We start from the raw sequence: 22,260 nt of genomic DNA on the forward strand, positions 1-22,260 counted from the left end.
AAAAAAGATGTGACAGCAAGGTGGCCAGGACTTGGGCCACGCTCGTCCCCCTCTCTTCGTAGTGTCCATTACCACGTGTTCTCAGCCGCACCTGGGTATTAGGGTTTTAAAAATTCCTGACGCCTGGGCCCTTCCTGCAAACAACTCAATCGGAGTCTCTGGGAGTGGCGCCCAGGAAATCAGTTTCATCTTAAAAACCCCACTCGCCCCCACCCCCCCACTCCGCAGGCACGGTCGGGGACCGCTGGCTGAGAGTGAATGGGATAGATCCCTGCTCTGGAAAAGTCCTTGGAAAGAACCCACATAACAGAGGGGCTGAGAGTTTTCTGATTGAGTGAAATAGGATGCAGGATGGATGCTTGCCCCTCACTTCTCCACCCCCATGCCTGCTCCCCTGTCCCCATCACGTGCCTGCGTCACGAAGGTCAAGTTCTCTGGAGAACTTTTCAAGCCGGGACGGTGAACAGGCTGGACGAGAGCCAGAACCAACCGCAGGTGCCGAATCACCTACGATGTCAGAATGAACCAAACGCAAGATCTCTTCGAATGTTTAATCAGTTTGGGGACCTCTGCCTTCTAACCCAGTTCAGTAAAAATTCCAAAAAAAAGCATGAAGAAGGGGTCCTCAAAACAACCCACCGGGCTAAAACGGAGAGGAGACTGGGTTTGGGAAGACAGGACATAACACGTGCCTAAAGACCTTTTGAAGGAATTCCACCACTTGTTATTTTTTTAAAAAAAAATCCAACAAAACAAAGCAAAACAAAAAACCTCTCAAAATGAACAAAAAAAAAAATAAAGGATTAAATAGTTATACAAATTTCAGGAAAACTAAAACTTCTTTTATGGCTGAAAATACCAGACATGGTTTTGAAATAGACTCTTTAAAACCCTTAGATCCTGCACTGGTTTCTCTCCATAGCCTTCTCTGTACACAGAAGGGGCAGACTAGCTACACACAGCATCCGCGCGAGCTCCCGGGGCCTTTGCGAAGCGGCAGTCAGCGAGCGCGAGCGAGGAGGCGAGGGGGCGCTGTTCACAGTCTTTGAACGTGGACTCGGACCCCAGCAAACCTAAGCTATTTTCTTTACAAAATGAGAAGCTAAACTGCAGGGCTCGAAACATCACCATCGATCTCTCAGGTCAGGGTGCCAATGATAATACTTTTCAATAACTGCGTCGTGGGAACGGGGGCCGGCGCGCCCCGCGGGACACCAGGTCTATGATAATAGGGGCGGGGTCAGGATGGCGGGCTGTCTCCTTGGAAACGTTCAGCAGGAAAGGCGGTGACGTCCGTCTCGCTCTCACTCTCCCTCTCTCCTCTTCTCCCGTCCCTTGGCGCCGTGGAGAGGCAGTGTCGGAGGCTCCGGCCCCGGGCGCTCAGAATGGGTACTGAGACACGTGTATCCGCAGTCGGATCACGGAGCTGCCTCTGAAGTTGATGACGGTGTTGACGGTGATCATTTCCAAGTCCAGCTGTATGTCCCGGGGCCCTTTGATGGGGCGCGTCATCACCAGAGTGGCACTGATGGGGCCCGTTTGCTGTGGACAGAACCCGGGACACTTGTTAGAGAAGCTCTGACCAGCCTGGGGGGAAGGGTGAGCTTGACCCCAGGAGCCCTCCGGAAGAGCAGAGAAGGTCAGGAAAAAAGCAGACAGCTGTCCGTCAGGACACACGGTCTCTCACGGGACCCCCAAAACAGAAGCCCTGGGTGGTCTGGCCCCAGCCCAACTCTGCAGCCTCAGTCAGGGCGTCCCCGCTTCCCCACTACGGCCACATTGGCACCCCCTTGGTGCCACACGCTCTCTGGCTTTGCCCACATGCCACCAGGCTCTCTCCTGCTAATGCTTCGAGCCTCACCTAGAAACATCACTTCCTCAGAGAAGCCCTCCCTGCTTTCCTCGATGGAACTCACCCCTCCCTCCACCCCCCCCCGCCCCGCCCAGACCTTCTGCCACTGCAGCTGCTACTCTGCACAGAAGGGAGAGTATTCATTACCATGTACCCCTGCCCACACTGTTTACTTGGCCCATGCCCGGTGGCCAGGTCCCCACCAGACCGTGAGCTCCACAGAGTGGGGATCAGGGTTAGGTCTGTCACCCCTGGGTCCCCCGAACACCACGGTGGTGCCTGGCACATGGGTGTGCAATACATGCATCTTGAATGAAAGAATGAATGAGCAATGGAACTGAGTGACCTAAATCTGTCACTTCACCCCTTGGGGCCCCGGCTCTGCAGGGCGGGTTTGTGCCAGGCCAGTGGTTTCCAGGTAAACAGCCTCCAGAGCACGTCGGACACTTTTTCTGAACTAACAGTTCCAGGCACCGGCTCCAGGGTTTCATGCCTCAGAGGGTTTTTCGGTGACGCCTGGGGCGACCGAAGTCCGCTGGTGAGTCTCCAGGTGGTTGCGACAGGCAGCCCCCTGTGAGGCTCCCGTCGAGACATTGCTGCCAGCTCCAGCTTCACCCTTTGGCGACCCACCCTGTTGCTGAGGTCCTAACAACTTCATGTGAATAGTTCCTCTCCACGGGACCTTTTCCCCGAAGTCGAGGCAGGAGGGAGAGCAGACTGACACCAACGGAGACCCACCATGGGTGAGGCGCTCCTCTGGCCCTTCTGTGTGCCCGTGTTTGTTTAACCCTCAGGAAAACCCAGGAAGGCCTTGCTGCTGCTCACGGCATGGGTCCCTGGCCCAGCCGCCTGGGCAGCACCATGGGGCTTGTTAGAAATGCGGGATCCCAGGCCCCACCTGGGACCTGCCGAGCCAGAATCTGCGGTTAACACAATCCCCAGGTGATTTATGGGCACGTTAACAACCAAGAAGCGCTCCTCTGAAAGCACAGGCCCCACCCTGGCTGGGTGGCTCAATGGGTTGGAGAGCTGTCCCCCTACACCAGAAGGTTGTGGGTTCGATTCCCGGTCAGGGCACAACCCCAGCTGGCAGGTTCAATTCCCAGTGGGGGCATACAGGAGGCCATTGCTGGGTGTTTCTCACACCGATGTTGCTCTCTCCCCCTTCCTCTGTCTCCAAAATCAATGAACGTAACTTCAGGTGGGGATTCAAATAATAACAGTTAAAAATAAATAAGTAAAAGCACAGGTCCTGGCTGCCGTATTAAAGGTGTCTCATTATTTTCCAATTTTACCCCCAAGCAAACTGAGGCCCGGGAAGGTTAACAGTTGCTTAGGGTCACCCCGCTAGCCGGGGGCGGAGCCAAGGGAGTTCATTCACGGGCTTCGATCTGACCCCAAGCCCTGGCCCGTGGCACTGCACAATTATCAGAGGAGACTGGCGGGTTTTGCTTGTCTTCCCAGCCCTGCGCTTAAGGAGAGGAGACGCTCGTCGGGGTCCCATAAAGTGCCCAGGCAGCAGGCCCCTGGAGAGGACACAGCACGAGGGACAAGGGTATGCTGGGCCACTGCTTCCTGCAAGCGGCAGAGCCTGGCGCTGGGCCAGGAACAGAGCAGTGGGCCCTGCAAACCAAGGAACTAGGCCACACCAGGTATTTCATCCGTTTCCACGAGGGAAGGCTCCCTATATAGCTCTAGACATCCCTGAGAGCTCCACAGGTATGTCAAGGGTGGGGCCGGCAGACAGGTGTCAGCCAGGTGCCGAGACCCCCCCTGTCCGCTGACACCATTTCCTGTTGGCAGCAGCTCCCTCTGTTCACGTCAGCACCGACGCAACTGGCACCTGCTCACGCGGAGGATCTCTCGGACTTCCTTGTCAGCTCTTGCAAATCCCAGAGCCCGGGGCCAGTTCCTCAGAGGGCACAGCCGCACCGGGAAATAGAGCATTTACATATATAAATATCCGCCAGCTCTCGCTGTTTGCATGAACAAAGGCCGAGGGCTGAGAACCCCGAGCCGCGGGTGGCCCTCTGGAGGGAGAGCTGCAGAGCCCAGAGCCGGGTGGAACTAGAAACTTCCAGGTCGTTTCTCTGGGCTTTCCCAGCAAAAGTCTGCAGAGTATAGAAAGTTCCTTGTCTCTCCCCTTCGGAAGTAACTTCAGAGGCCAGGGAGTTCGATCTCCGCCGGGCTCAGATCTGCAACGGCCTGAGAAAGGCCTGCCCACGGCACCAGAAGGGCTCAGGCGCCAGCCAGGGGAGCTGAGGGCAGCCCACGCTGCTCCCGCACTGCCTGCTGGGCTTTCAGGGCAGAGTCAGGGCATTCATGAAACAGGCCCCTGAGAGCCCCTGGCCATTGGTGGCCTTGGTGGTCATAGTGCAAAATGATGGTGGTGGTGGTGGTGGAGGTGGTGGGTGGGGCTGCCTGTCGTAGGGGCGGGGGATGACAATGACAATGGAGGTGGAAGTGAGTAGAAGTGGTGGAGGGGTTGATGCTACGCACTTGGCTGCGGCCTTTCACGCATCTCGTTTGACCCTCATCCCCCCGCAATGTGAGTAGGTTAAGTGCACTGAGCGGGCCACCAAACTAGCACATGGTACCGGAGGGTCGGACTCCAAAAATCACGTTCTGACCACCACGCTCTACGGTGAGGTCTTGGCACCTCCTAATTTCCCCAAACAGCAACTCTACTTGATAGTCCCCCCTCTGCACTGTAAGTGTCTGCGCGGCTGCCCGGCTGCCCCTCCCTCCCTTCCTTCTAGTGGGGGCTCCTCACGTCCTGTCTGTTGCAGAGCGCACGTGCCCACCGGAAGGGTGGTGCTGAATCGCTGTCGGTGAAGGGAGGAGGAGTGAGTCCCGGGTGCCCTCGGAGTTGCCCCCAGTGAGCGTAGGCTGCGAACAGCAGCCCGAGTATGTCTCCTTGGCCCTGCTCCTACACGCTCGGGTTTGTTCAAGCCAACCTGTGGGACAGCACCGTCTGAACGCGGCCAGCAGCCACGGCCGCGGCCAGTCGGCTTCCCCGGCCCTGCCGCCTGACCCATGGGCGTCACGGGCTGAACACGCTCTGGCACAGTCGGAACCCCCTGACTGCGCTTCCTCTCCTGGTTCCAGCTGCGTCCCTGTGTCACCGGCCAAAGCCAATCACCCGTCCTCTGTCTAGGGCTCGGGGGGAGACAGACCACCGCTAGGGCATGTGAAAGGGACATGTGTGCATGTGTGTGTACAAGTGGGGGTGTGAGTGTGTGCGTGCACATGAGTGTATGTGTTTGCACATGCATGCACATCTGTGTGCATGTGCGTGTGTGTGTGCGTGTGCACATGAGTGGGGTTTGCCTGCTGGGTAAGATGAAGTTCTCCCAAGTGTCTGTGATACAACCAGGGAACCTCAGGGTGGAAGAGCCTGAGTGGCCATCAGCCCCCCTCCCACGTGACGCCCCAGGCCCGTGGGCAGCACTGCTGGCTCCTCCAGGGCCCCAGAGCTCACCGGCTCGTCACCACAGCAGGAGCAGCGGCAGCGGGAACCACCCCACCAATGCAGTAGTAACCAATGCTACTTGGATACCCTCTATTTTCACTAGATGTTACAGCAGACTTTTCTCGTCTTCTCAACTTCTGCTGAGACCCCGAAGCTAGAAGAGGAAGTAAAATACCCCACACCCTGCAGAGAAATACGAGAGTATGTCTAGAGTTTTTGTTGCCCGATCACCAGATGTGAATCCCGCTCTGGGGCTTCCTGGCTGAGATCTTGGGCAACTACTTAGCCTCTCTGTGCCTCAGCGCTCCCCTCTGCACACCGGGCTGGCCAGGCGGGCCCTGCCCACGGGATGTGGGAAACCCCTGGGCCCAGTGCCGGCAGCTGTCGGGCACGGTGGAGGACTTGCGCGGTGTCGGTTCTGTCTTACAGGACTTGGAGAGCGGCGGCCTCATGCCAGGTCCGTTTCTCTCCCTCTGTGACCCCCTCCAACCTGTAAACGTGTATTGAACGCCTGTACCAGCCCCCATCTCAAGCGAGAGAGGGTTTCAAGAGATCTGTTCAGAGCTGTGGGTCCCCTGACAAGTCAGGGTGCAGAGGGCGGTGTCCGACTCCCTCCGGGGGAAGCCTAGAGAGCCCTACAGCGGCCTTGCACCCCCATCAATAGCAGCCGCGGCAGGGACCTGGCTGCTGGTGTCCTGAAGCCCAGGCGAGAGGTCTGCCTGCCAGGGTGAGGCGGTGACCCCGCCCCCAGAAAGTCTGTGCAGGATGTTACACCAGAAAGGGGGGCAAGAGGCCCTGTCGCCCACACCAGGGAATGGTCAGTGCTCAGTTCTCAGGGAAACCTCCCAACACCCCACAAAACATCCATCCAAAGCAAGAGCCTGTGAGCGGAGCAACACCTGCTTACCATGGCAACGACCAGGACCTGGGCCCCACCCTCTCCCTCCCGCCATCCGCCCCACCCCCGCCCCGGAGGAGGAGTCGGGGCAGCACCAGTCGTGGGGGCAGGGGAAGAGGACAGTGCATGGAGGCCAAGTGCCCCTCCGGGGCCACCCCCGCACCCGCCTTTACGCTGAATGAGAGACTGAGAGGTTGAAGTTCCCACTTAAACCAGCTCGGACTTCGGACGTGGGAGGAGGAGGCGATTCACCCATAACTGAAAGCACCCGTGCGCCCTACGGGTTTAACCCGAGGTGTCGCCCAGGGGTGCCCGGCTCGAGACGGCAGGGTGGGGAGAAGAAAGCTATCGAACGCTCCCCCCTCGCCCGACCCCAGCTGTTTGATGAGAAGGCACTCTGTGTCCCCGGCGCTGCGCAAGGACGTGATCTCATCTAATCCTAAAGTAAATACTGTCATCACCATCCTGTCTGCACAGATGAGGAAGTGGAGGCTGCAGAGGTCAGGTACCGCGGCCAAGGTCACGCAGCTGGTGCACCGCGGGCCACGCCTGGGGTGGGACGGCCTGGCTCCGGAGCCCACAGCAGGAAGACGACGCTATAACTTTTGGGTTAATTTGTATATTCTCATTTTTCTACCATGAGTATGTAAAAAAAAATCATGTAAAAAAATAAAGATGAAAAAGTTCTTCAAGAGAACCGCTGCGTGCGCCCTCCTGAGGAGGGTGTTGCAACTCTGGGCAGCCCGGACTTGGGGCTGTCCCGCCTTGTCTGTCTTCCTCCTCCCACGCCCTGTGGCCTCCTCATAGGCTCCCCTCCTTGAGCTCTTTTCCTTTTCCTAGGTGCTGCCCGTGGGACCTGCCCAGCTGGCAGCCACTTTCCCGTCTTTTTTTTTTTTTTTTTAAGATTTTATTTATTTATTTTTAGAGAGGGAAGGGAGGGAGAGAGAGAGAGAGAGAGAGAGAGAAACATCAATGTGTGGTTGCTGGGGGTTATGGCCTGCAACCCAGGCATGTGTCCTGACTGGGAATTGAACCTGGGACACTTTGGTTCGAAGCCTGAGCTCAATCCACTGAGCTACGCCAGCCAGGGCTACCACCTTCCCGTCTTTAAGTCCCTGCAGCCATTCTCAGAGCGGGCACTGCGTCCCCACATTCCTCAGCACCCTGGCCTCCTCTTCTGAATAAATACTAAAGAACTGGGGCTTTTCCCAGTGTTCTCAGAGAGGGTGCAAGCCACCCGAAGCTCAGCGTTGTGAGCTCCAAGGGTCCCCTAGTTGCTGTGGCAATCCGGGCAGTAGAGGAAGCTTCCAGAAGGAGCCCTCACACCTGTCCATTCCATGTGTAGGACCATCCGCTTCCCCCACCATCCTGGGCACCTCTTACAAGTCAGCCGCACAGGGCACATTGGGGGATTTCAGTGGGTGGTACCTGAGTGGGCGGAATCTCGCCCAGCCAAGACCACCTTCTGCAGATCTGCTCTTTTGCTGGTGGGAGGGGGCGGGAACGGAGGCCGGTGGGATCAGTGATGGTATTTGCAGCCCCCAGGAGGGGCCCGCTGCATCTGTGCAGGGGAGAGAGGCCAGACCGGCGGTGTCGGCAGGCAGCCTTCTGTTCCCACGGGCAGCAGGCCCACGGAAGCTCCCAGATGTGGGGTTCTGCCGGACAGCTGCTGCTTACGGTTTGGGGAAAAGACATAAACACGGTTCCGTCTTTTTCATCTCGCAGGAGCTCCTTTCTCCTCCTCAGCTCCTTCCATCTCCTTCCAAAGCCCTTGAGCCTGCTACCCTGGTCTGCAGATGTCGGCTCCGCAGGCCGTGTGATCCCGCAGGCCCGGCCCTGTTCGGGGCTTGCCAAAAACATATCAGTGAGGACACAGGCATGTGGCCAGCACCTGGGACCTTCTCTAATCTGTCCTGACCTCGGTTTCTGAGACCTCCCTGGTTTCAGGCAGGCTCATCCCCGGAGGCGAGGGCTGGAAGACTCTGCCAGGAGATTGGGAAAGGAGGGGTAGGAAGCTCGGCTATGTGGACCTCTGCGGGCCCTGGGGCCATCTGCCCCAGCAGCGGATACACTTTCGCAGCCTTTCTGAGTATCACTCCCCACAGTGACTCAGGGGGACTCCCCGCTGTGATTGTTAGAAATGTAGATTCCTGGGTAATGCACCCCCGCCCACAAGATATCAGGTCCTATGTCCTGGGACCTATAAATGTTCCAGAAAGAGGAAAGGGAACTTCCGCAGGTGTGACTAAGTGAAGAACCTTGACACTGAGAGATCCTCCCGGAGGACCTGGGCAGGCCCTCTATCCAATCCCAAGCATCAAGATAAGAGACACAGAGGGGGCGGCCGGTGACCGGTGACCGAGGAGGCAGAGGCTGGAGCGATGTGGTCACAAGCTAAGAAATGCTGGCAGCCACCAGAAGCCAGAGGAGGAGAGGAAATGGATTCCCGCCTGGGGCCTCCGGAGGGAGCGGAGTCCTGCCAGCAGGCTGAGTGCAGCTCGGTGGGAGGGAGGTCGGGCTTTGGCTTCCAGGCCTGCATCAGAGGAAGCGTCTGCTGTCTTATGAGGCCACCAAGGTTTTGGCGATTTCTTACAGCAGCCATAAGACACCGACGTCCCAGGCCTCGGCCACCAGGCTCTGACTTATCCTGGCTAATTCAGATCATTCCAGATTCTCTGGAGATGAAGCTCTGGAATCCACTGTTTGGACCAGTGCCCAGACTCACACTGACATGTGGAAAACATCTAGGCCAGTGGTCTCTAAAGAGGTCACATTGCCCTGACCTGTGTGGCTCAGTGGGTTGGGCGTTGTCCCCCAAGGCAAAGGGTCACGGGTTTGATTCCCAGACAGGGCGCATGCCTGGGTGGCAGGCCAGGTCCCCAGATGGGGGTGTGGGACCTACGTTTCTCTAGTACATCAATGTTTCTCTCCCTCCCTGCCCCTTTCTCTAAAAATAAATAAATCAAATCTTTAAAACAAACAAAAAAAAGAACAGGTGTCACCACACCAGAAGTTACGGGTCATAAAGCTCAGTCATATAAATGGGACCGTGTTACATGCATGGAGTCCACAAACAAGCAAATGCGTTTTAGGGCACGCGCTCTGCGGTTTTTACTGACATGGAGAAGTCAGTTCTTGTCCATCAAACTTTTAACGAGGCTAGAAATGCTCTACGTCTGAGCTAATACAGCAGCCACGTGTAGCTACTGAGCACTCAAGATATGGCTAGTGCCACAGAAAAACCTAATTGGTCATGTTATTTAACTTCAATCAGTGTAAACTTAAAGAGCCCAACCGCTACGGCGTCGGGCAATGCAGGCAGAGCCCGCTCCTGTGAGGGGGCCTTTGCGTTCACGGCAGTGTAGGCACCCGGAGGGCAAGGCCTGGGGGTGTCTTATCGACCGCTACGTTCTCAGTTTCCAGTTGCACGTAGTAGGTACTTGATAAATATTTGTCAAATGGGTGGATGGATAAAAGGCTATGCAAATGCCTCTCCCACAGAATTGCAGGAGGAAAGAGACCAGAATTGCAGGAGGAGGTGAGGACCAGAACCTTGATGTCCTAACCCCCGTTCCACTCTTCTCTTCACTTCTCACCCCCGCCCCTCCCAGCCACACGCAGCCCCGCTTCTAGAAGCATGTGCCAGGCTAGACAACACGGTGCATCATCGCTGGGGGGAGCGACCGGTGCCCACCATCCCCTCTTACCCGCATGTAGAATTCTCTGCCCTCATTCCCAGACTTGATCTGGAAAATGTAATAAGCCCCGGGGTAGCGTGTCGTTGCTTGCATTTGGAAGATGTCGGCAGGCACGGAGCGTCCTGACACCACGTCCATGTCCCGGAACAAGATGGTGAAGGGCTGGTCTCGGCAGCCGGGATTCTCGGAGGCGCACAAGCAGCGGCTGTTGAGAAGGGAGACTTTGTGAGAACGTGGAAAACCCTCTCAGGCCGCCGGTCGTACCTACTTGTCCCTTTTCAACACTGAGAAGGAGGCCACCCCATTGCTAGTGTGCAAAGCTGTAACCGCAGACCCGCTCTGCGCCCGGCTGTCGCTGACACGATCTCCAGCATGTCACGGAGCTCCCTGCCTCCTAGAGAACGGCCTGCACCGGCCAAGCAGATACTCCTGCCACCAGAGTGTAGACCTCAGGCGTCTGGCTCTCGGAGTCCTGGGACATTCTCTGCACCCCTCCCATTTGTCACGTCCTTAGGGAAATGTGTCGCCGAGGCATTGCCCTTCACATCGCCAGCTGTACATGCTCATCAAGACATTTTAGGTCTTATTTTTATAAAGAAAAAAGGACGTTTTCATAGTGGAAATCACATTAGATCGACGGGTCTTCGGTGGTCCTTCATGTTCTCTGCCACATGTAGCTTAGTCTGTGTGCAACATGACTGAATCTTTTCAAGAACTCAGAATTCACTCTGCATGAGACACAAAGTCGAGAACTTCCAGGAAAGATGGCAGCACAGGCAGACATGGCTCACCTCCTTGCACAACCACATCAAAGTTACCACTAAAATATGGAACCGCCATCACTCACCACCGTCAGAAATCGAATTGAATGGAAGTCCAACAACCACGGAATTAAAGAATCCACATCCATCCAGACTGGTAGGAGGGGCACAGATGTGGAAGAGGCTGGTCCCACATCCACGTGTGGATAAAAATTCAGGGGGGAAACCTTGGGAGCAAGGAGACCCAGCCCCACACCAGGCCTCCCAAGCCCAGGGATCCAGTGCCAGGAAGATAAGTCCCCATAACTCCTGGCTGCAAAACCCAGCAGGGATGGAGTCAATGGAAGAAAGTTCTGGAGTCCCAAGCAGTTCCCCTTAAAGAACCCACACACGGACTTACTCAGACTCACTCCCTCTGAGCTCCAGCACCAGGGTCGCAGCTTGAAAGGCACCAGTGGTGTACAGGGAGGGACTGAAGTGTCTGGCATCAAGGCAAGAGCTGAGGGACAGCTTTCTCCCAGGCAGAAAGGCAGACAGAGGCCACTGTCCCTTGTCTTAACTCTCCCCCCACAGAGCCACAGAGCTGGCTGGCGGGTACCGTATCTGAGACTCCATCAACCTGGCTACCACTGTTTGCCCCACCCTGGAGATCCTCTGAGACTCCACCCCACCCAAATTACAGGCCCACTAAGCTGTCAAAAGTGACTTTTCCATGTGAATGGCTGGTCTTGGCTCATGCTTCACAACTTCCTAAATCCTATTAAAGAAGCAACAGCTGGCCTCACTGAGCCTCTAGCCCCACTACATCTTGCTAAGTGGCCTCAGGCCCAGCACTAGCAGCAGCCAGCCTAGATTTACAGCTTGGCTTTGCCTGGGAATCTCCAGGCCCAGCACAAGTAGTAGCCATCTCAGATTGCTTTATAGCTCATGGACATTGGCCCCAGGCAGAACACAGGTGGGGGCTGACCTTGGCCCGCACCACCTGGGAAACCCCAAAGCTTGCACATGTAATGGACAGCTACAGACCAAGTCAAAGCCCCACAGTCAAAGCTACACAACTGATCCTCCCTGCAGGGCGAAGGCAGACTCACCTGGGTAAATCCCTCTCACTGACCTGCTCACAGCAACCAAGGCTCAATTACAAGAGGAGGATGTACTCAGCCCACATGAAGGGTGCACCTCAAGCACCCAGCTCGGGTGATGGGGGGGCTCTGCTACTGGACCCTACAGGATGTCTACTATATATATTATTAGGCCATGCTACCAAGACAGGGAGTCAAAGCAGCTCTACCTAATACACAGAAACAAACATGGGGAAGGGGGGTGCCAAAATGAGGAGACAAAGAAACATGGCCCAAATGAAAGAACAGATCAAAACTCCAGAAAAAGAACTAGACAAAATGGAGAGAAGCAATCTATCAGATAAAGAGTTCAAAACACTGGTTATAATGATGCTCAAGGACCTTAGTGAGAACCTCAACAGCATAAAAAAGATCCAGTCAGAAACAAAGGATACACTAGTTGAAATAAAGAACAATTTACAGGGAAACAACGGTACAGTGGATGAAACCGAGAATCAAATCAATAATTTGGAATATAAGGAAGCAAAAACAACCAATCAGAACAACAAGCAGAAAAAAGAATCCAAAAAATGAGGATAGTATCAGCAGCCTCTCAGATAACTTCAAGTATTCCAACATTTGCATCACAGGGGTCCCAGAAGAAGAGAAAGTACAAGAAAGTGGGAATCTATTTGAAAAAATTAATGAAAGAAAACTCCCCTAATTTGGTAAAGGAAATAGACATGCAAGTCCCGGAAGCACAGAGAGTCCCAAACAAGATGGATGCGAAGAGGCCCATCCAAGACACATCATAATTAAAGTGCTTAATATTAAAGATAAAGAGAACATCTTAAAAGCAGCAAAAGAAAAGCAGTTAGTTACCTACAGCGGAGTTCCCATAAGACTGTCAGATGATTTCTCAAAAGAAACTTTGCAGTCTAGAAGGGATTGGCAAGAAATATTCAAAGGCATGAAAAGCAGGGACCTACAGCCAAGATTGCTCTACGCAGCACAGCTATCACTTAGAATCAAAGGGCAGATAAAGAGCTTCCTAGATGAGAAAAAACTAAAGGAGTGCATCATCACCAAACCACGACTATATGAAATGTTAAAGGGACTTATTTAAGAAAAAGTTGAAGATGAAAACTATGAACAATAAAATGGCAAAAAATACAAATCTATCGACCACTGAATCTAAAAAGCAAACTAAGCAAACAAGAACAGAGACAGAATCATGGATACAGATGGTTGCTGTATGCAAGGGGTGTGGGGGAAAAGGGGTGAAGAGGTGAGGGGATTAAGAAGTACAAACGGGTAGTTACAGAATGGCCATGGGGATGTACAGTACAGTATGGGAAATGGAGCAGCCAAAGAACTTACACACGTGACCCATGGATGTGAACAATGGTGGGGGCATTGCCTGAGGGAGTTGGGGTGCTGGGTGGAGGGGAGTAAAGGCGGGAAATTGGGACTACTGTAACAGCATAACCAATACATTATAATTTTTAAAAAGACATGACCTTAAGACACTTTGTAATTATAATGGTAAATAAGATCTTGACCTCACATAGTTTTGCCGTCTATCGGGGGAGATAAATCACAGACACAAATGTCTCTCATCCAAAGCAGCGAATTCAGAGCACGAGGAGGAGCACCGTCGTGACATAAAACCATTGATTCCTACTGAGCGCCTGTGGTAGGCACCCCTTAACTGACTCTGACCACCTCCCATCTCTCACCTGGTCCCTGAGATGCCCCTGGGGCTCAGTGTTCACGGCAGCTTGAGGACACCTGTGGATACAAGCCTTGGTGGCCAGAGCAAAAGGGAGCCTGTCACATGTCTGCCACTGTCCCCTAACTCCCAGTCTACTGGATATCTTCAAAACCTATTGGTTCTACTTCCAAAACACTGTCCAAATTCAGCCAGTTCTGTGTGACCATCCCCACTGTCACTGCACCTGGATCCCTGCGATGGCCCCCCATGGGTCTCCCCCTCCAGCCCATTCCAGAGTGCCCTATGTCACGTAAACCAGACTATGTCTCAACCTTGCTCAAGGAGGCAACAGTCGCCACCCATCGTGAGATGAATGGAAACGAATCACCCACTTTCACCTCTGAGACGCCCCTGGGCTCTGGCCTCTGTCAATGCCTCTAACCTCCTCTTGAGTCACTGTCCACTCTTTCACAAGGCTGTAGTACCTCGGGCCCTTCTATGTCCTGAAGAAATCAAGGTCGCTCCTGCCTTGCAGCCTGCATACTGCTGCTCCCCTTGCTCTTCTACTCTGCGTTACATTAACCAGAGCTCCTTCCCGCTCCAGCCCACAGGCCGTTTGTTTCCTCAGGAGGGCTCACAGGTTCCCAGCCCCGACCGGGTCCAACCCCGTCTTCCGTTCTGTGCATTCTGTTCTCCCTGTTTGCAGCACCAATCACAACCTATCAGAACGCAGCTGCTGTTCACTTGCCACAGCATGTTTCCTGTCTCTCTCCCCCACGGCCATGAGAGCAAACCCCACAGCGCCTAGCGCAGCGTCTGGTGCATGACAGGAGCTCGACTACATGCATGTAGAAAAGAATGTTTGAAGCTTTGTTCTTTAAGGCTGCATCAAAGTTGCCAAGTCGAATGTCCCTGTTGCCAAATGGCCACATTCAAGTGTCCCGTGTCCCACAGAGAAGGCTCTCTAGAAGATGTGGGAGGGAGGAGTGATGGCCGCCAGCTGCAGAGGATCACAACCAGCTGCGGGAGGCGGCACGGGGCCGAGATCTGAAAGATAGCTCGGATCTGTCCGTGTGGCGAGGACAGCGATGCCTCCCCCAGGCAGGAAGTGTGCACACCAGGCCGGGAGGCCGGACACCCAAGGGCGTGTGCTGTCCGGGTTGGCAGGAGTACAGGACACCTGGACGAGGAAGGGCCTGGAAGAGGAGGCTGGAGTCACTGAGCATTTTTAGCGGCGTGCCAGGGACCTCACCAGGAACGCACCAGCTGAGTGCTTCGGGGGGTCGAATGGGGACAATTTCCCGGCCACAGACATGGGCAGCCTGGAGATGCCCAGCGAGAACCGGGATGGAAGCCGGTGAGCACAGCCCAAAGCTCTGCTTCTCCGCCGAGCAGGGCCCTGGAGCCAGAAATCAAAGAACCAGCTCCAAAGGGCTGCTTGGAGGCACGGCTCTCAGTGAGGAGTGGAGGGGGCGTCGCTGCAGGGCCTGCCTGTCGCTGCTTTGTCTCCTTCTGTTGGTTTTGGTCAGAAGGGAAACACACTGGTTAAGTCACACATCCCCTTTGGGTGCTGCATTCCCAGAGGACACCATGGGCATGTGCTATTCATCCCAGGGCTCCGGGCAGTCAGTGTGCCCCCAGTGGAGAGGAGGGCAGAGGGCGAGCATGCATGCACTTGCGTGCACGCGTGTGTGTGTGTGTGTGCGTGTGTGTGTGGCCTGAGGAGGAGCCGAAGTGGGTAAGTGGGGACTAAAGGAAGGAAAAGGTGCTCCTAGTAGACCATGCACAGAAAAAACACCGTCCAGGGCTTGTACTTTGGAGAGCTTGTCTTCGCTTGCACTCTACCCTCGGCTCTAAGATTTGCCACCTGGTGGTTCGGTAAAACACATTGAACATTCTGATATCGGAAATGATTAAAGCGAGCTAAGTACCCTCGAGTCCTCGGAACTTTCTAATGACGTCTCCTGCTCCTCGCCACTCGCAGCCCAGTCCAGAGAGACGGGCAGCCCCCGTGTCACCCGGTGCTCGCCAGACAGCCGGGTTCTTGTGCCACCACCCGCTGGGTCAGACTCTGACAAGACCACCGGGTGGACCCCATGCCCAGGACAGCTGGAAGTCCCGCCCTAAAAAGACCCGTGTACCCAGCACGAAGTTGTCAAAGGGAAAGGAGGTTTGTAACCTTGGCCTCCCCTCCCGGCTGGCCCTCGCAGGGGTGCCCGACCTGCGGCCCCGGGGCTGCATGCAGCCCAGAGTGGTGGCGAGTGTGGCCCAGCACAAAACTGTCAATTTACTTAAAACAGTATGAGATTTTTTTGTGTGTGATTATGTGCCACAATGTATTTAACGGGTGGCCCAAGACAACTCTTCTTCTTCCAGTGTGGCCCAGAGATGCCAAAAAGATTGGACGCCCCCTGGAGAATCGTCATACAGGTCTGGCATGAGTGGGCGAGTGATCAAGAACCGTGGGGCGGGGGGAGCGCGTGGCAGTGGCCCAGGCTTCCCAGCCCCCCGGCAGGTGGACTCTCCTCTACACCACACTGGCAGCCTCCGCCCGGGCCCCTCACACACACCCCCTTTCCCCAAGGGGAAGCCATGACTCACTTATCGCTGATCTGGATGTAAGGCTCCTCGCAGCGGATGGGATCGATGCACTTGAACCCCCCTTGCAAATTGTAGCACGTCTGAGTCAGGGTGCACGTGTGGTTCCGGTGCTCGCACTCGTTGATGTCTGAAAGGCAGGGTGGACGGGAGGCTGCGGCCGGGCAGTACTTCCCAGGCGCTGGCCCTGCATGCGCCCGGGGCTGTGGGGCTGGGCGTGAGGGCTGCCCTTGACCTGCTGCAGAGCCGCACCTTCCAGCACGGCAGCCACGGCGGGCCCCACGTGGCCCCTGAGCACTCGGAAGGGGGCGAGTCCACACCGGGACGTGCGGTCGGTGGAAAATACACTCCAGACTGGACCACTTAGTGCAGGAGAATGTAAACTATCTATTACTAATTTTTCTACTGAGTACATGTGGGAATCCTATTTTGGATATATTGCGTGAAATAAAATATAGTCTTAAAATTAATTTGACCTGCTCAGGTAAAGAAGAAATTAAAGAAATGAAGAAGCTAAAATTCTTTTTACCTAAAAAGAATTACTCCTTTAATGTGGCTACTAGGAAAATTTAAATTGTACAGGGTCCGGAAGAAGTAAGGCCCACTGGAGTGTGGCTGGCAGGGTGACAATATGGGTGTAATAACTGACGGTTTTAATGTGAACATTTCACCTAAAATCTTACGTGGGGTGCTTACATGTGATGTTGGTACATTGCAGAATTACGTGCTCCCAGTTTTGTAATAAAAGAGTTTGTGATAAAAAAAAGGGGGCGTCGTTTGTGCCGGACCCTGTGTCTGTGGCTTCCCTTCGTAGCTCCCCCTCCTTTCCTACTGCTCAGCGCTGCTACGGAGAACACTCGCTTGGTGTGGGGTCAGGGTGGAGCACGGGGCCGGGGGCTGGGCCCGGCAGCCCCTCTGCACAAGACCCACCCCTTACCCAGCCTGGGGTCCCGACCCTCTGAGGGACCGAGCAGTCAGCTGCGCGAGGTCCCCCTGGTACCCGCTCTCTAGGAAGTCAGTAGGGGAAGAGTGACCAGGGGCCCCCAGGGGCCCCCAGGGGCCGTGAGAAAGCCTGGGCCCCGGTTGGCCCGGCCACAGATGTCCTGGTAAGGACAGGAGCGGTCCTCAGTGTCCCCCAGAGACCTGCCTGGGGAGGCGGCCCCGGCCCTTCAGGAAGCCGCCTCTCTCTGCAGAGTCCACTTCCAGGAGTGAGAGTGGGTGTGTCCTTTCTGGGGCCAGAGGACGAATCCCGGGGCAGGAAGGCCTCGGCCCTGGGACCCTGCCCAGAGCCTGCCGCTCTGGGAGCCACCAACACCCACTCATGCTCTTACCCCGTCACCTTCCCAAAGCGGCGCAGGACTCCCCAGGGGACAGCACCCTGAGGCGGCCCCACCTTACATCGCCCGCAGCCTTACCCTGGCAGCTGCGGCCGTCCTCCAGCAGGATGTAGCCGGTGGGACAGGAGCAGAAGTACGTGCCAGGCTGGTTCACACACTCGTGCTGGCAGAGGAACTCGGAGAAGCTGCACTCATCCATGTCTGGGGGTGACAAGTTACGCCTGCTGTTTATAATCACAGACTAGTTGGAGAGCTTAGTGGCCATCTACTCCAGCTTCCACACCCTTCTGACACACATGACAGCTTTACTGCTGAGAAGTTCCCAATTCATTGCTTGAATACTTCTGAAGATGGGGAGCTCACTACCTATAAGGAAGCCCATTGATATTAGGACAGCCCTAATTGTTAGGGAATTACTTTCTACAGGGAGGTAAAACCTGTCTCCACTGGGCTTCCCACACCCTCTGCCTCTGGCTCTGCTACATTATCTAGTCATTGCTGATTCATCTTGCCCCGTAGGTGAACCCACCCCCTGAGTCTGGAGGTGGGATTTGTTTGCCTGCTGAGTGTGGGATTCCTCCCCTGGATCCGAAAATCATTCACTGGTCCTGGTCCTCTGAAAGGGCAACTTTACCAATCGTCCCAAGTTGAAACACAATATTATTCCTAAAATCACAACTAAAAAGGGACACACCCAGAAGGCCATTATATTTGGGTTGGCCAAAAAGTTGTTTGCTTTTTTTTCCTGTATGATAGTTTCTAGTAGTGCTCAGTTGTCTTTAACTTCATTCAAAACAATTTTGTCAGACTGTATTGTGACAGCTGTCATATCAGTGTGCATTTAAAAAACTTACCACATTGGTGAATTTTGGGGCAGCCATATCAATATTGAAGATGGAAGAAAATAACACAACATTTTTGGCATGTTACGCTTTATTATCTCGAGAAAGGTAAAAACGCAACTGAAACACAAAGAAAGATCTGTGCAGTGTATGGGAAGGTGCTGTGACTGATCCAACGGGTCAGAAACGGTTTGCAAAGTTTCTTGGTACTACTGACATTTTGGCCAAACAATTCTTCGCTGTGGGGCTGTCTTACTCATTGGAAGATGTTTAGCAGCACCCCTGGCCTCTGCCCACTAGAAGCCAATCGTGGGAGAGAGCCGACATACTCAAAATATCCAAATCAATCAAGTTATTGGAGAAAATGAAAAATGTGGCTTTCATTTTATAGGAAAACTAAACAGACCTTTTGGCCAACCCAATATTAAAACTTCATTACATCCAGAAACCTCCCGGAACGAGAGATCTCTAGAGCAGCATGGGGTGGGCGGGCACGGCGGCCTGTGGCAGCCTGCCTGCCTCAGGAGGGCCCTGGGACCCGGGAACCTGGCGCTGGGCCACTGTCTGGCTGCAGAGGTGGGGACGGGACAGGACGGGACAGGAGGGGACAGGAGGGGACAGGAGGGGACAGGAGGGAACGGGACGGGGAGCCTCCGTGGCCACCGATGCAGAAGCAGGCGCTGCAGCAAAGCCAGCTCTTTATCACACTCTGGCAACGAAGCCCCCGTGTGCGCGTCATTCAGTAAACATGCCAAAGAAAACATGTTTTCATTTCATGTCATTTCCCGAAAACTTGCGTTCCCTAGTTTCCCCAAGTGGCATGTCCTCGGATCGCTGTAACAGCCCTCGGACGGCTGCTGGAGTCGCCCAGGGTGGGCGTCAGCAGAGCAGGAGGCTCCTCCGCCGTCGGAGGACTCCGGCTGCATGCCCCATGCCTCTCACGTCCAAGGAGGAAAAACTCCTTCCTTCCGGGCTCTCCGGGGATCTTCAGGAGATGGGTGGTGGCCAGCAGAACCGGGCTGCTGGCTTGAAAGTTAAAGCATGCACGGTGGGACCTGCTTCTGCCACACCCCCTCCCCCACGCCCCTGGGAGCCTGAGGGGTCCGTGTCTCTGGCCCCAGCCCATCAGAACACAGAGGGGCCTCACTCTCTGTGGACTACTAGATCACAGATACGTCACATTTGTCGCTCACATTATAGTTCTATTGCTTGGCCCCGCTATGGAGAATTCTTGCCTGGAGTGGGGTGAGGCAGGTTCAAGGAGGCTGAAAATAGGTCAGTTCGTAAACTCCTTCATGCCGTCAGCAGGGGCAGTCGTAAACCCTGGCACTTCCTGAGACTGGGTAGGGACCAAGCACGGAGTTCACTGCCCTACCCGCCTCCTCTGATTTGATTCTCACCTCAGCCCTCTGAAGGAGGCGCTATTGGGGGCCACATTTTACAGAGAAGAAACGGAGGTCTAAGGAAGTGTGGTGACTCGTTAAGTCACAGATAATGGGCAACCTGGATTCAAGCTGGGATTTGAGCCCAGCCAGCCTCCAGCTCCTACACTTCTCAACACAATGCTGTAATGTCTCCCTGAGCCTATCACATCAGGACTGAAAACGGGTGGATCTGGGGAGTCCTGAGGTTGGGGGAACTGCCTGGAGCTGGGTGAGCTCCCGTGCAGGCAGAGATGGTAGCACCCACCCCCACCTCCCACCGGGCAGGAAGGGGCCCTGACATCCACACCCAGTTTGTCTTAGGGTCTGCAAGCCCCAGGCCGAAGAGCTGAAATATCGGGTTGGCCAAAAAGTTTGTTTAGTTTTTTCTTACCCTGGCTCGAGTAGCGCTTAGTTGTCTTTAACGTCATCCAGAACAATTTTGTTAGATTGTATTGTGGCAGCTGTTGCATCAGCGTGCATTTCAAAAAACGTGACAAAATTGGTGAATTTTTGTACAGCCATCTTAATATTGAAGATGGAAGAAAATAACATTTTTGGCGTATTACCCTTTATTATTTCAAGAAAGGTAAAAATGCAACTGAAACACACAAAAAGAGTCGCACAGTGTGTGGAAAAGGTGCTGTGATTGATCGAATGAGTCAAAAGTAGTTTGCGAAGTTTCTTGATACTATTGACATTTTGTCCAAATAACCTTTTGCTGTGGGGCTGTCTTACTCATTGGAAGGTGTTTAGCAGCACCCCTGGCCTCTACCCACTAGAAGCCTATAGTGGGAGAGAGCCAATACACTCAAAATATCCAAATCAGTGAAGTTATTGGTGGAAATGAAGTATGTGTCTTTTACTCTACAGAAAAATACCTAAACAGCCCTGGCTGATGCGGCTCGGTGGATTGAGCGCTGGCCTGTGAAACAAAGGCTCACCGGTTCGATTCCCACTCAGGGCACATGCCTGGGTTGCAGGCCAGGTCCCCAGGAGGCACCACACATTGATGTTTCTCTCCCTGTCTTTTTCTCTCCCTTCCCCTCTCTCTAAAAATAAATAAATAAAATCTTAAAAAAAAAACAGAACCCAACTAAACTAAACAGACTTTTGGGCCAAACCAATGTAATACAAGCCCAGTTTGTGGCCAGGAGCTCACATGAGGCCATTTTCATTCATCCACATGAGAGCCCACCATGGTTTTGGGGATCAGCTCTTCCCCACAGACCCTGAGGGACAAGGGGACGCAGCTGGGAAGGGTCCGGTGCCACGGAGGAGCCACACTGGCTGTGATAACACCGAGGGTAACGTTCCTGGGGGAATGACCAGCAGAGGAGTGGGCAGCACAGGAAGGAGCAGGGAGCAAACTCTCTCGTTGTCGCAGTGCTGTCCGAGGCCAGCCCTAAAGCCCTCGGCGTCCAGGGGTCAAGCTCACGCTGAGTCTAAGGACAGTGGGCCTCAGGGTGAACGCGGAGGGGTTAGCTGTGTTGGGGAAAGCAAGTCAGCTGAATGAAAACCCTTGCCAAACCACCGGGGACGTGAAAAGTGCTGGAAAAGCCGACGGCCTCTTCCACCTGTGCTCAGAGACAGGACTCGGGACCCGGTGACAACACTCAGGTGCACCCATCACTTCACCTGTGTGACTGCCCATCCGACGAGGGGGCACGTTTGTTTTTAATGAAGGAGAAAACTGAGCCTTGGGGAGGGACCCGCCCAGGGAGAGCACGGAACGGGAGAGCCAGAAACCGGCCTCTCTCTCCAGAGCCACTCCCCCGCGCCGCCCCTGCGGGTGGCCGGTAAACCTCTGGGGACGCGCCGGGAATTCTGGAGAAACAACTGGTCCTCTCCCAATCCAAACCTTCCGCCCACTCGTCCCTGAGCCCAGGCTCCCCAGAGAGCACCAGGCGGGGAGCTGAAATCCAGGGGGAACGTGGCTTCTCAGGCCTGAGGGTGTTTCATTTCGGCGTCTGGGAGGGACGCGGAACTGGTGCACGACTCCCTGTCACCGCTCACTCACTGCTCCAGCTTCCTGGCCCCCCCCGGGGGGGGGGGCTCATCTGTTCAGGGAACACTGTCCCCAGAGCACAGCTGTCCTTGCACCCAGCCCCACTCACGACAGGGTTAGCTCCCATCACAGCGAGACCCCGGATTAGGAAACTTTCCATTCCGCAAGACAGAAAGATTGTCACACCCGAGGGCATGGCCCACTTACTCTGAAAACCAGAGCGGAGCTTTATTAATTTGGACTGTGCTCATCTACCACTGACTGCTGAGAATGCCAACAGTGGATGGGCTGGGGCTGGATTCAACATTCACCAAAAACCCCCAAAACAAACAAACAAACAACAGAGAAAAAAAGAGGAAAAGGAAGAAGAAAATGAAAGCGGTATGCATGGCTCTGTGTAGGACGCCCATAAATATGAGTGAGAGGCTGTCGCTATTTTTCAAGGGGTTTACAAGTTTCTTGTTACATGAGTTAATAAGAAAATTGTAACAGGATTTACCATCTGGCATGGGCAGAAACTCGGCCTCTAGGGCTGGAAGGGAATTTATAAAAGGTCGGCTGAGCCATCACATCTGTGTTCTCACAATAAATTAAGATT

General features: G+C 54.5%; 1 protein-coding gene across 4 annotated transcripts in view; it reads right to left on the reverse strand.

Annotated features, from left to right (window-relative positions):
* Positions 1-537: 537 nt before the first annotated feature.
* The window catches only part of FBLN5 (fibulin 5), a 74,885-nt gene continuing 53,162 nt past the window's right edge, over positions 538-22,260 (reverse strand). For all 4 annotated transcript variants that reach the window (XM_036013286.1, XM_036013284.1, XM_036013278.1 and 1 more), the window contains exons 8-11: positions 17,470-17,592; positions 16,058-16,184; positions 9,930-10,125; positions 538-1,542 (exon numbers count right to left, since the gene is read on the reverse strand). In XM_036013286.1, the coding sequence (XP_035869179.1) occupies positions 1,381-1,542; positions 9,930-10,125; positions 16,058-16,184; positions 17,470-17,592 (608 nt within the window). In that variant the 3' untranslated portion in view covers positions 538-1,380. The remainder of the gene's footprint in view (positions 1,543-9,929; positions 10,126-16,057; positions 16,185-17,469; positions 17,593-22,260) is intronic.

The sequence above is a fragment of the Phyllostomus discolor genome, chromosome 1, assembly GCF_004126475.2.
Source record: "Phyllostomus discolor isolate MPI-MPIP mPhyDis1 chromosome 1, mPhyDis1.pri.v3, whole genome shotgun sequence".
Taxonomy (NCBI): Eukaryota; Metazoa; Chordata; class Mammalia; order Chiroptera; family Phyllostomidae; genus Phyllostomus; species Phyllostomus discolor.